This window comes from Oncorhynchus nerka, linkage group LG9b (assembly GCF_034236695.1).
Source record: "Oncorhynchus nerka isolate Pitt River linkage group LG9b, Oner_Uvic_2.0, whole genome shotgun sequence".
In the NCBI taxonomy this organism is placed as follows: Eukaryota; Metazoa; Chordata; class Actinopteri; order Salmoniformes; family Salmonidae; genus Oncorhynchus; species Oncorhynchus nerka.
Genome location: NC_088424.1, coordinates 48,058,087 through 48,072,681, shown reverse-complemented (window position 1 = coordinate 48,072,681; position 14,595 = coordinate 48,058,087). Strand labels below are relative to the sequence as shown.

Sequence of the window (14,595 nt, the reverse complement as noted above, 5' to 3'; positions counted from 1 at the left end):
AATTCATCTGGCTGTAAAATAGTTTTTACAACAGGGCCAGAAGCCACAGCCTTTAACATTTGCATGAGGGAGAAGTATGGGCGTGTAGGTTCTCAATCCATGTCCATTTCTTATCCCCCCCCCCAAAAAAAAATGCTACCAATTTAGACGTTTTTTGGGGTGTAATTCCTCTTTAATTGCTCATCTAGCAAGAAAGGAATGTGTCGGTCTAGCAATGTCTCTGCTGTTAGGCCTACTACTGTAGAATATGTCATGACAGAGTTTGCAAAAACAATTGCAATTGGCACCCAATTGATACAAATATTCATGATATAGCCTACTGTAGTTCTGTCAGGTAAACCTCATTTGAAATGTACATTTAATTGTGAAGGTTATGGGGAAAGTCATTCTGTTTTACCCACAAGACGCCGGTTATCATTAACATCGCTACCATGGCGACGTACGGTAGACAAAACGTGCTAACCAAACAGACAGACAGGAAGTATTGCTGGAAGTTCATTGGCAGATGTTGTGTTGCGTTTTGCTTTTTAAGAGAAACAGTGGCCAACCAGTGTAAGGTTGGCGACATGGTGACAAATGAAATGTGATTTAGGCCCAGTAAGCCTCTTCTCTCTGGGTCTAGACTGTAAACAGACCTTATTAGGCTGAGTGTTGCTAAGTTGTCACTTGAGGCACTAGATAGTTTTATTTTATTAATTTTTTTCAATGGAGATTTGTAATACATTTTCTAGGATTGATACTGCTGGCGCTGCTGGCATACACACACAGACACTGACACACACACTGACACACACACTGACACACACACACACTGACACACACACACACTGACACACACACACTGACCCGCACACTGACCCGCACACTGACCCGCACACAGGCACAGACACAGGCACACACACTGACACACACACAGACACACACACACTGACACACACACACTGACACACACACACTGACACACACACACTGACACACACACACAGACACTGACACACACACACACACTGACCCGCAGGAGCGTTGTGCAAAGCAAAACTCATCCTCTCATAGTGGAACAGAAGTCAGACAGACACTGACCTCTGACCTGAACGCTGAAAGATGTTTGTTTTTTCCCCCCTTCAACAACACACTCTCTCCCTGTAGGCTAAAGGCTCACAAAGGACCAGACAGCAAATATACTCCAGACGTTTGAATTGATTCAACAACGGCTGATACAGGAGCGAACAGGTTTCAGACCACAAACACCAAGATGTTTGCCTTAGACTAAGCCCTGAAGTGCAACTGTAAAAAGCATTAGTGCGAAACACACACACACACACAGTCACACCCACAGTCACACCCACACACACACCCACACACACAGTCACACACACAGTCACACACACAGTCACACCCACACACACAGTCACACCCACACACACAGTCACACACACAGTCACACACACAGTCACACACACAGTCACACACACACACACACACACACACACACACACACACACACACACACACACACACACACAGTACACACACACAGTCACACAGTCACACACACACACACACACAGTCACACACACACACAGTCACACACACACACACACACACACACACCCACAGTCACACACACCCACAGTCACACACACCCACAGTCACACACATAGTCACACACACAGTCACACACACACACACACACACACACACAGTCACACAGTCACACATACACACACACACACACACACACACACACACCCACAGTCACACACACCCATAGTCACACACACACACGCACACGCACACATGTTTGTGTGTGTATGTGACTGTGTGTCACCACTCAACAGGCTTGACTGTGCGTGAAGGCTCTAGATGGACTAGTGTAGAGAGAATAGGCAGGTCAAGACAGGCCAGTTGATTGTATGTTGTTGTAAGCCAGGAGGGGGGGTCTTCTACTCAACAGCCTGGCCTGCCGCAGTATCACTGGCTCCAGATTGGCACAGGCTTTATCACAAAGGACTCAACAAGGCCACAGGTCTATGGAAGAGGATTTAGATTACAGTATGGGTTTTGTCTAATGCTGTATCTGAGATCCAGTATGGGTTTTGAGGGAGAGAGAGAGGTTATTTTCCTGACACCACACTCCGAGGGCCCTCACCTCCTCCCTGTAGGCCGTCTCGTCGTTGTTGGTAATCAAGCGTACCACTGTAGTGTCGTCCGCAAACTTGATGATTGAGTTGGAGGCATGCGTGGCCACGCAGTCGTGGGTGAACAGGGAGTACAGGAGAGGGCTCAGAACGCACCCATGTGGGGCCCCAGTGTTGAGGATCAGCGGGGTGGAGATGTTGTTACCTACCCTCACCACCTGGGGGCGGCCCGTCAGGAAGTCCAGTAGCACAGGGCGGGGTCGAGACCCAGGATCTCGAGCTTGATGACGAGTTTGGAGGGTACTATGGTATTAAATGCTGAGCTGTAGTCGATGAACAGCATTCTCACGTAGGTATTCCTCTTGTCCAGATGGATTAGGGCAGTGTGGTTGTGATTGCGTTCTCTGTTGACCTATTGGGGTGGTAAACAAATTGGAGTGGGTCTAGGGTGTCAGGTAGGGTGGAGGTGATATGGTCCTTGACTAGTCTCTCAAAGCACTTCATGGTGACGGAAGTGAGTGCTACGGGGCGGTCAGTGGCACTGTATTGTCCTCAAAGCGAGCAAAAAAGTTATTTAGTCTGTCTGGGAGCAAGACATCCTGGTCCGCGACGGGGCTGGTTTTCTTTTTGTAATCCGTGATTGACTGTAGACCCTGCCACATACCTCTTGTGTCTGAGCCGTTGAATTGCGACATAAACAACATTCTAGGTCTACTTGTTGTATCATCCTCCTCCTCACGAGGGACAGAAATTAGAATAACAAGACACTAGGCAATATTTATTAAACTTACAGAATGAAAATAATTTCAGCAGAATGAAAATCTAAATGTTATGATATTAGTCAACTAATAGTAGAGAATGTTTGACCAGAACTCAAGCCTTTGCTTATTTCTGAATTTTAGGAAAAATGTATATTTAAACTTAATATGAAAAAATATATAGGTTTTAATTGTACACCTCATGGGAAGAGTGCCTATGAACTTCAGATGGTGTTGGTTCATGGGTCCTTTTACATGGAACTTTAACACCCCTTTATGTTAAATGACACACATTTGAAATGCATAACTCAATTTATAGTCTAGTTATGAGTTCATTATAACATTGCAAAGTCAATCTTTTTTTTTTTCTTTCTCAGATAGTGAAGAGGTTTTTCCTCTTAGACAGCAAAGCAATAACAGGCCAGCCAATTCAGGGATTGAATTGCATTCCTATAGAGACATGAGCAAACCTCAACTCTGGTTAACACCGAGACTACTCCCTTGGAAGAGGAGGGGTGTGTGTCGGGTACGTTGAGCAGAGGATCACGTTGAGAGGCATGGGCCTGATCTGGGTGTAAACAAACCAAAACCGAAATTGAATTGCATTCCTGTGGACGGAGGATTTCCATGTCCAATTGTACAGGAATGTGACTGGAATCGACTCTGGTCAGGGTTTAGACGAGCAGGCAGGGGTGGGGTATCGCCAAGGGCCTGATCTGGGGGTAAACAAACATTGGACAGACTGAGCGGGAAGCATGGGTGGCTTAGGGGGGTCAGATATCTCACTCGACACCAGAAACCACACACACACACACATACGCACACGCACAGAACCAAAAGACAGGGTGCCCTCGGTTGTGTCAGCAAGGGGTCTTGAGTGACTAGTCCAGGGAGTTGTAGTGACTAGTCCAGGGAGTTGTAGTGACTAGTCCAGGGTGTTGTAGTGACTAGTCCAGGGAGTTGTAGTGACTAGTCCAGGGAGTTGTAGTGACTAGTCCAGGGTGTTGTAGTGACTAGTCCAGGGAGTTGTAGTGACTAGTCCAGGGAGTTGTAGTGACTAGTCCAGGGAGTTGTAGTGACTAGTCCAGGGTGTTGTAGTGACTAGTCCAGGGAGTTGTAGTGACCAGCCCAGGGAGTTGTAGTGACCAGCCCAGGGAGTTGTAGTGACCAGCCCAGGGAGTTGTAGTGACCAGCCCAGGGAGTTGTAGTGACCAGCCCAGGGAGTTGTAGTGACTAGTCCAGGGAGTTGTAGTGACCACCCCAGGGAGTTGTAGTGACTAGACCAGGGAGTTGTAGTGACTAGTCCAGGGAGTTGTAGTGACCAGTCCAGGGAGTTGTAGTGACTAGTCCAGGGAGTTGTAGTGACTAGTCCAGGGAGTTGTAGTGACTAGTCCAGGGAGTTGTAGTGACTAGTCCAGGGAGTTGTAGTGACTAGACCAGGGAGTTGTAGTGACCAGCCCAGGGAGTTGTAGTGACCAGCCCAGGGAGTTGTAGTGACCAGCCCAGGGAGTTGTAGTGACCAGCCCAGGGAGTTGTAGTGACCAGCCCAGGGAGTTGTAGTGACCAGCCCAGGGAGTTGTAGTGACTAGTCCAGGGAGTTGTAGTGACCACCCCAGGGAGTTGTAGTGACTAGACCAGGGAGTTGTAGTGACCAGCCCAGGGAGTTGTAGTGACTAGTCCAGGGAGTGACTAGTCCAGGGAGTTGTAGTGACTAGTCCAGGGAGTTGTAGGGACCAGACCAGGGAGTTGTAGTGACTAGACCAGGGAGTTGTAGTGACCAGCCCAGGGAGTTGTAGTGACTAGTCCAGGGAGTTGTAGTGACTAGTCCAGGGAGTTGTAGTGACCAGCCCAGGGAGTTGTAGTGACTAGTCCAGGGAGTGACTAGACCAGGGAGTTGTAGTGACTAGTCCAGGGTGTTGTAGTGACTAGTCCAGGGAGTGACTAGTCCAGGGAGTTGTAGTGACTAGTCCTGGGAGTTGTAGTGACTAGTCCAGGGAGTGACTAGTCCAGGGAGTTGTAGTGACTAGTCCAGGGTGTTGTAGTGACTAGTCCAGGGTGTTGTAGTGACTAGTCCAGGGAGTGACTAGTCCAGGGAGTTGTAGTGACCAGTCCAGGGAGTTGTAGTGACTAGTCCAGGGAGTTGTAGTGACTAGTCCAGGGAGTTGTAGTGACTAGTCCAGGGAGTTGTAGTGACCAGTCCAGGGAGTTGTAGTGACCAGTCCAGGGAGTTGTAGTGACTAGTCCAGGGAGTTGTAGTGACTAGTCCAGGGAGTTGTAGTGACTAGACCAGGGAGTTGTAGTGACTAGTCGAGGGAGTTGTAGTGACTAGACCAGGGAGTTGTAGTGACCAGCCCAGGGAGTTGTAGTGACCAGTCCAGGGAGTTGTAGTGACCAGCCCAGGGAGTTGTAGTGACTAGTCCAGGGAGTGACTAGTCCAGGGAGTTGTAGTGACTAGTCCAGGGAGTTGTAGTGACTAGACCAGGGAGTTGTAGTGACCAGCCCAGGGAGTTGTAGTGACCAGTCCAGGGAGTTGTAGTGACCAGCCCAGGGAGTTGTAGTGACCAGCCCAGGGAGTTGTAGTGACCAGCCCAGGGAGTTGTAGTGACCAGCCCAGGGAGTTGTAGTGACCAGCCCAGGGAGTTGTAGTGACCAGCCCAGGGAGTTGTAGTGACCAGCCCAGGGAGTTGTAGTGACTAGTCCAGGGAGTTGTAGTGACCACCCCAGGGAGTTGTAGTGACTAGACCAGGGAGTTGTAGTGACCAGCCCAGGGAGTGACTAGTCCAGGGAGTTGTAGTGACTAGTCCAGGGAGTTGTAGTGACTAGTCCAGGGAGTTGTAGTGACCAGACCAGGGAGTTGTAGTGACTAGACCAGGGAGTTGTAGTGACCAGCCCAGGGAGTTGTAGTGACTAGTCCAGGGAGTTGTAGTGACCAGCCCAGGGAGTTGTAGTGACTAGTCCAGGGAGTTGTAGTGACCAGCCCAGGGAGTTGTAGTGACTAGTCCAGGGAGTGACTAGACCAGGGAGTTGTAGTGACTAGTCCAGGGAGTTGTAGTGACCAGACCAGGGAGTTGTAGTGACTAGTCCAGGGAGTTGTAGTGACTAGTCCAGCCAAGGAGGGTGGGTGGGTGGAGGGTCAGCCAATTTATGTTCAAAGGTTTAGCCAAGCCAATTATCTCCCTTACTTCCTTTAAATGGAACACTAGAGCTGAGGGAGGAGGAAGAGGGGGAGGATGAGGAGGAAGAATTAGGAGAAGGAGGAGGGTAGATTAGGCCTAATTTGTTTTGACTGGAGGATGTTTCTCTTAGTCTCACAGCTGTTCTCTTCTCGTGCGGAGTGCTAGCCTGTAGATTCATCATGTTTCTGTGCTGGAAGTTTCTCTATAAACTAGCAGCACTGTGTTTCAGAAGCCAACCCATTTCTGCAGGCTGTGTTACTAACACTAAGGTGTGTCATTTTGTCTGTAATGAAACTGTTATTCAGGTTCATGAGTTCACCTCAACCACTTCCACCCAAAATATTTTCTGAAAATACTGAACATTTCCTCTGTATATGGGTGGACACCATGCCTGTGTGTGTGTGTGTGTGTGACTGTATTTGGGTTACACCATGCCTGTGTGTGTGACTGTATATGGGTGACACCATGCCTGTGTGTGTGTGTGTGACTGTATATGGATGGACACCATGCCTGTGTGTGTGTGTGTGACTGTATATGGGTGGACACCATGCCTGTGTGTGTGTGTGTGACTGTATATGGGTGGACACCATGCCTGTGTGTGTGTGTGACTGTATTTGGGTTACACCATGCCTGTGTGTGTGACTGTATATGGGTGACACCATGCCTGTGTGTGTGTGTGTGACTGTATATGGATGGACACCATGCCTGTGTGTGTGTGTGTGTGACTGTATATGGGTGGACACCATGCCTGTGTGTGTGTGTGTGACTGTATATGGGTGGACACCATGCCTGTGTGTGTGTGTGACTGTATATGGGTGGCACCATGCCTGTGTGTGTGACTGTATATGGGTGGACACCATGCCTGTGTGTGTGACTGTATATGGGTGGACACCATGCCTGTGTGTGTGACTGTATATGGGTGGACACCATGCCTGTGTGTGTGTGTGTGACTGTATATGGGTGGACACCATGCCTGTGTGTGTGTGTGACTGTATTTGGGTTACACCATGCCTGTGTGTGTGACTGTATATGGGTGACACCATGCCTGTGTGTGTGTGTGTGACTGTATATGGATGGACACCATGCCTGTGTGTGTGTGTGTGTGACTGTATATGGGTGGACACCATGCCTGTGTGTGTGTGTGTGACTGTATATGGGTGGACACCATGCCTGTGTGTGTGTGACTGTATATGGGTGGCACCATGCCTGTGTGTGTGTGACTGTATATGGGTGGCACCATGCCTGTGTGTGTGTGTGTGTGTGTGTGTGTGTATGGGTGGACACCATGCCTGTGTTTGTGTGTGTGTGACTGTATGTATGTGTGTGACTGTATGTGTGTGTGACTGTATGTATGTGTGTGACTGTATGTATGTGTGTGTGACTGTATATATGTGTGTGTGACTGTATATATGTGTGTGTGTGTGTGTGACTGTATATATGTATGTGTGAGAGGGGAGGGAGGGTGGCGTGTTGGACCCCCCCCCCACTGGCTCACTCCCACTGTGATTCCATTGCCTTCCCAATACATTCTGCCTCTTCGCTCATCCTCCTAGTGCAGTTGTGTCTGCAGAGGGCAGGGTAGAAAAACAGACCGCTCTGGTGTTTCATATCGTCCTAGGTGGTGAGACATGAACTCACCTACTGTCTGGTGCCCAATCCCTAGACCCACAAAAGATTACTGCACACCGAGACAAGACAACATCCCCTCCCGTTTCAGTTGTTTCTGCCCACTGTGTAGCTGTCAACAACCCTGTTAGAATTCAGGGGAGATCCGTCGAGACGGTTCGTAGTGAAAGGAGATCCGTCGAGACGGTTCGTAGGGAAAGGATAACTCAGGGGAGATCCGTCAAGACGGTTCGTAGGGAAAGGAGATCCGTCAAGACGGTTCGTAGTGAAAGGATATCCGTCGAGACGGTTCGTAGTGAAAGGAGATCCGTCGAGACGGTTCGTAGTGAAAGGAGATCCGTCAAGACGGTTCGTAGTGAAAGGATATCCGTCGAGACGGTTCGTAGGGAAAGGATAACTCAGGGGAGATCCGTCAAGACGGTTCGTAGTGAAAGGAGATCCGTCGAGACGGTTCGTAGTGAAAGGATATCCGTCGAGACGGTTCGTAGTGAAAGGAGATCCGTAGTGAAAGGAGATCCGCGAGACGGGGTGAGCGGGAGATCGAGACGGTTCGTAGTGAAAGGATATCCGTCGAGACGGTTCGTAGTGAAAGGAGATCCGTCGAGACGGTTCGTAGTGAAAGGAGATCCGTCGAGACGGTTCGTAGTGAAAGGAGATCCGTCGAGACGGTTCGTAGTGAAAGGAGATCCGTCGAGACGGTTCGTAGTGAAAGGAGATCCGTCGAGACGGTTCGTAGTGAAAGGAGATCCGTCGAGACGGTTGAGTGAAAGGAGATCCGCCGAGAGTGAAAGGAGATCCGTCGAGACGGTTCGTAGTGAAAGGAGATCCGTCGAGACGGTTCGTCGAGAGTGAAAGGAGATCCGTCGAGACGGTTAGTGAAAGGAGATAGTGAAAGGAGATCCGTCGAGACGGTTCGTAGTGAAAGGAGATCCGTCGAGACGGTCGTAGTGAAAGGAGATCGTAGGGAAAGGATAACTCAGGGGAGATCCGTCGAGACGGTTCGTAGTGAAAGGAGATCCGTCGAGACGGTTCGTAGGGAAAGGAGATCCGTCGAGACGGTTCGTAGTGAAAGGAGATCCGTCGAGACGGTTCGTAGTGAAAGGAGATCCGTCGAGACGGTTCGTAGTGAAAGGAGATCCGTCGAGACGGTTCGTAGTGAAAGATGAAAGGAGATCCGTCGAGACGGTTCGTAGTGAAAGGAGATCCGTCGAGACGGTTCGTAGTGAAAGGAGATCCGTCGAGACGGTTCGTAGTGAAAGGAGATCCGTCGAGACGGTTCGTAGTGAAAGGAGATCCGTCGAGACGGTTCGTAGTGAAAGGAGATCCGTCGAGACGGTTCGTAGTGAAAGGAGATCCGTCGAGACGGTTCGTAGGGAAAGGATAACTCAGGGGAGATCCGTCGAGACGGTTCGTAGTGAAAGGAGATCCGTCGAGACGGTTCGTAGTGAAAGGAGATCCGTCGAGATGGTTCGTAGGGAAAGGAGATCCGTCGAGACGGTTCGTAGTGAAAGGAGATCCGTCAAGACGGTTCGTAGTGAAAGGAGATCCGTCAAGACGGTTCGTAGGGAAAGGATAACTCAGGGGAGATCCGTCGAGACGGTTCGTAGTGAAAGGAGATCCGTCGAGACGGTTCGTAGTGAAAGGATAACTCAGGGGAGATCCGTCAAGACGGTTCGTAGTGAAAGGAGATCCGTCGAGACGGTTCGTAGTGAAAGGATAACTCAGGGGAGATCCGTCAAGACGGTTCGTAGTGAAAGGAGATCCGTCGAGACGGTTCGTAGTGAAAGGAGATCCGTCAAGACGGTTCGTAGGGAAAGGAGATCCGTCAAGACGGTTCGTAGGGAAAGGATACCTCAGGGGAGATCCGTCAAGACAGACTAGCCTACTCTTAGTCTATACTAGTACTAGCCTATCACCTGATTGGTTAGTTGAGGCCAGTTACTTAACCTAATCATCATTTGTTGCTCTGTACAGTGAGATATTGTGTTACTGTTTAAAACAAAACAAGGCAAATCTTTTTTTAACGAGTTGGCTAAAGTGGAATAGTTTCATTGCAAACATCTTCTCTCAACCACAACTACTTTAGTTTCCTGTCTTCCCCAACCCCAGTCCAGAGACAGATATTCTTTATCTTTATTGCTGTCCCTATTGTGGGTGCTGGTAAAGTAAACACTAAAGAATGCCATACGTTGCATCCTCTCTGCCGATGGGTCACCGATGGGTGACCTACGGGTCACAATGTAACCGGTCGTAGTTCTGATCCCTCACAGATATGGCTGATATGTCGTCTAGAATCTATAGTTGTTGAAATTCCAAACTTAAAAAAAAATATATATATCCAAACGAACATATTTAAAAAAATATTTGTACTATAATTCACTACAAAACAGTTAGACCTAACAGGCTGGGTGGTGATCACCTTTCCTTTAGGCTTCTCAGTGGGGAACCGTCATGCACCTGACGTATTTAGGAGTTTGTGCTTGGTGACTGTGGTGCAATCATTATTGTTTCAGATTTCTTTCCTATGTTAATATACTTACTTGACAGATCTATTATTCTTTCTCATCTGTTTTTAATAAAAAAAATGTTACTTGACAGATGTATTTCTCCTCTCTTCCAGAAAGCCACGAGGGACTCCCTCAGCGGGTACAGGAACGGTTGAGCGAGCTGCTCCGTGTTCTCAAGTCTGTCATCGGCAAACACCAGACCCTCAACTCTGTAGACATCCTCAGGGCTGCCGGCACCGTCATCACTAAGGTCAAAGGTTAGTATCCTTTCATCCGCGCATCTTTTCTTTAAATATATATTTTTAAAAAATAAAAAAACCTGCCCTTTTTCAGGACCCTGTCTTTCAAAGATCATTTGTAAAAATCCAAATAACCTCACAGATCTTCATTGTAAAGGGTTTAAACACTGTTTCCCATGCTTGTTCAATGAACCATAAACTATTAATGAACATGCACCTGTGGAACGGTCATTAAGACACTAACAGCTTACAGACGGTAGGCAATTATGGTCACAGTTATGAAAACTTAGGACACTAAAGAGGCCTTTCTACTGACTCTGGAAAAACACCAAAAGAAAGATGCCCAGGGTCCCTGCTCATCTGTGTGAACGTGCCTTAGACATGCTGCAAGGAGGCATGAGGACTGCAGATGTGACCAGGGCAATAAATTGCAATGTCCGTACTGTGAGACGCCTACAGGCTACAGGGAGACAGGATGGACAGCTGATCGTCCTCCAGATGGCAGACCATGTGTAACAACACCTGCACAGGATCGGTACATCCAAACATTTCACCTGCAGGACAAGTACAGGATGGCAACAACAACTGCTCGAGTTACACCAGGAACGCACAATCCCTCCATCAGTGCTCAGACTGTCCGCAATAGTTCTGAGAGGCTGGACTTGTAGGCCTGTTGTAAGGCAGGTCCTCACCAGACATCACTGGCAACAGCGTCGCCTTTGGGCACAAACCCAACATCGCTGGACCAGACAGGACTGGCAAAAAGTGCTCTTCACTGACGAATTGCGGTTTTGTCTCACCAGGAGTGATGTTCAGATTCGCGTTTATCGCCGAAGGAATGAGCATTACACAGAGGCCTGTACTCTGGAGCGGGATCGATTTGGTGGTGGAGGGTCCGTCATGGTTTGGGGCGGTGTGTCACAGCATCATCGGACTGAGCTTGTTGTCAATGCAGGCAATCTGAACGCTGTGTGTTACAGGGAAGACATCCCCCTCGCTCATGTGGTACCCTTCCTGCAGGCTCATCCTGACATGACCCTCCAGCATGACAATGCCACCAGCCATACTGCTCGTTCTGTGTGTGGTTTCCTGCAAGACATGAATGTCAGTGTTCTGCCATGGCCAGCGAAGAGCCCGGATCTCAAACCCATTGAGCACGTCTGGGACCTGTTGGATCGGAGGGTGAGGTCTAGAGCCGTTCCCCCCTGAAATGTCCGGGAACTTGCAGGTGCCTTGGTGGAAGAGTGGGGTAACATCTCACAGCAAGAATTGGTAAATCTGGTGCAGTCCATGAGGAGGAGATGCACTGCAGTACTTAATGCAGCTGGTGGCCACTCCAGATACTGACTGTTACTTTTGATTTTGACCCCCCCCCCTTTGTTCAGGGACACATTATTCAATTTCTGTTAGTCACATGTCTGTGGAACTTGTTCAGTTTATGTCTCAGTTGTTGAATCTTGTTATGTTCATACAAATATTTACGCATGTTAATTTGGCTGAAAATAAACGCAGTTGACAGTGGAGGATGTTTATTTTTTTTGTTGCTGAGTTTATATTCTTTATTTTATTGAGATAATAAAGGTAGGAGAAATCGAGAGTCAGGAGAGAAGTTGTTCAGATTCTGTCCCATGCTGACTCATGCACACTTCTGATTGGCTCTTCTGAGAAATCCACACTTCTGATTGGCTCTTCTGAGAAATCCACACTTCTGATTGGCTCTTCTCAGAAATTCACACTTTTGATTGGCTCTTTTGAGATATGACTTTCTCCAACAGTACTTTTGATTGTTCAAGATATTTAAAGCCTACATATCCTGCTCAGCAAGCAATCAGTGGACTTTACCTTATTTTATTTAAAAAATAAATTAAAAAATTACACAACAGTATCATTCACACACCTAGATTGGCTCTTTCGAAAAGATCGGTTTCCTTCAACTGAGGAAAAATCGATCTAGGAAGACGTCCTTTAACTGCGTTGGGATGCATCTGTTAAGAGGTAGCACTCAGCCTAATAGTACTTCTGATAGTTCTGATGTGACACAGAACTGATCATTGTCTGAATGGTGCCACGCTTACAAAGAAACCCACAGTTTCTACTTCCTACTTTCTAGTCTCTTGTCCCTGAAACCAGAGATTTTCTGTGCACTCCAAGACAATGGACAATAAAGTATTTTTCTTCTTCTTCAGTCTACCTAAATGATTAGCTACAAACCAGAGGATATTTTTTATTATCTGCCCGAAATGTGATCTTTCCTCTGAGGGGGGAGATTCTTCATTTGGCTTCGGCACAAGAATGTTCCAGAACGGTGTAGAAATCTGGGTCCCAAATGGCACCCTCATCTCTACATAGTCCTCTGGGTCCCAAATGGCACCCTCATCTCTACATAGTCCTCTGGGTCCCAAATGGCACCCTCATCTCTACATAGTTCTCTGGGTCCCAAATGGCACCCTCATCTCTACATAGTCCTCTGGGTCCCAAATGGCACCCTCATCTCTACATAGTCCTCTGGGTCCCAAATGGCACCCTCATCTCTACATAGTTCTCTGGGTCCCAAATGGCACCCTCATCTCTACATAGTCCTACGGGTCCCAAATGGCACCCTCATCTCTACATAGTCCTCTGGGTCCCAAATGGCACCCTCATCTCTACATAGTCCTACGGGTCCCAAATGGCACCCTCATCTCTACATAGTCCTCTGGGTCCCAAATGGCACCCTCATCTCTACATAGTCCTACGGGTCCCAAATGGCACCCTCATCTCTACATAGTCCTCTGGGTCCCAAATGGCACCCTCATCTCTACATAGTTCTCTGGGTCCCAAATGGCACCCTCATCTCTACATAGTCCTCTGGGTCCCAAATGGCACCCTCATCTCTACATAGTCCTACGGGTCCCAAATGGCACCCTCATCTCTACATAGTCCTCTGGGTCCCAAATGGCACCCTCATCTCTACATAGTTCACTGGGTCCCAAATGGCACCCTCATCTCTACATAGTCCTCTGGGTCCCAAATGGCACCCTCATCTCTACATAGTCCTCTGGGTCTTGGTCAAAAGTACTATTTAGGGAATCCTGTTCTAGCGATCATAGGATTTGCATTTCAGCTTCGTGCGGCAGTTGGCGTGGCCTTCTCGAAATGTGTGTGAAGGCCAAACGTGTACCCATGCAGCTCCGTTCTTAGTTCCTTTACGGGTGACGCACACACACACACACACACACACACACGCACACACGCACAGTATTGACTCACTGTTCGGCAGACAGATAGCTGCCTATCTCTGATCTGAGCATCATTCTGACCCAGAATGCATCTCCCTCATGTTGACACTGAGAGGTGCTTCAATAATATGCTCAGAATGTGGAAAGGGAACCAAGAAGAAGGAATCGTCATCACCATGGAAACAAGGCATTCTGTCAGGGGTTTTCCTTTTAGTTCTTCAGTTCATTCAAGTAGTGAATGTCACTCTAGTGCAGAGGTCAGGGTCGTGACCCAGGAACTGCACTGGGGTCATCCCCCCCCCCCAAAAAAAGATACTAAAATGTTATACATTGGAAACCAAAAATAAGAGTACAAATTATTGTATGGGACAATATATACAAACGTTTTTGAGAAAGATCATTTAAATAAATAAATACATTTTTTATTGAGTAACTGTATTTATTGATTTTTTCTTTTCATTTTGATGAGAGATGAAAATGTAATGAATTGAAGATTATTTGTTGATGTAATAATCCAAATGTACCGATTTTTAAGGTCATTAGATTTGGGGAAAATGTCTTTAGACATTCTGGCAGAAAAAATGGGCTGAAAAAGTTTAAACCCCTCCTGCTCTACAGTTCGCGGCATTCCAGTTTCCACTAGTTAGTGGAAACATCAAGGAGAGCAAGAGTTGTATTTGACAATGAATCAACTTTATTGTTCCTTCACCTTTAAATCAGTCTTCTATTACAAACAGTTCTGAATCCTGGCCACTAGGAGGGGAGCTGTGTTTGGTTCTGCTTGGACAAGGAGGACACGTGGAGGACACATGGGGGACACATGGGGGACACATGGGGGACACATGGGGGACACATGGGGGACACATGGGGGACACATGGGGGACACATGGAGGACACATGGAAGACACATGGAAGACACATGGGGGACACATG

General features: G+C 47.9%; 1 protein-coding gene across 2 annotated transcripts in view; it reads left to right on the top strand.

Moving 5' to 3' along the window:
- The window catches only part of LOC115122375 (rho GTPase-activating protein 29-like), a 121,593-nt gene that overhangs the window by 22,525 nt on the left and 84,473 nt on the right, over positions 1 to 14,595 (top strand). For both annotated transcript variants that reach the window (XM_065013792.1, XM_065013793.1), the window contains exon 2: positions 10,319 to 10,462. In XM_065013792.1, coding sequence (XP_064869864.1) covers positions 10,319 to 10,462 — 144 coding nt within the window. The remainder of the gene's footprint in view (positions 1 to 10,318; positions 10,463 to 14,595) is intronic.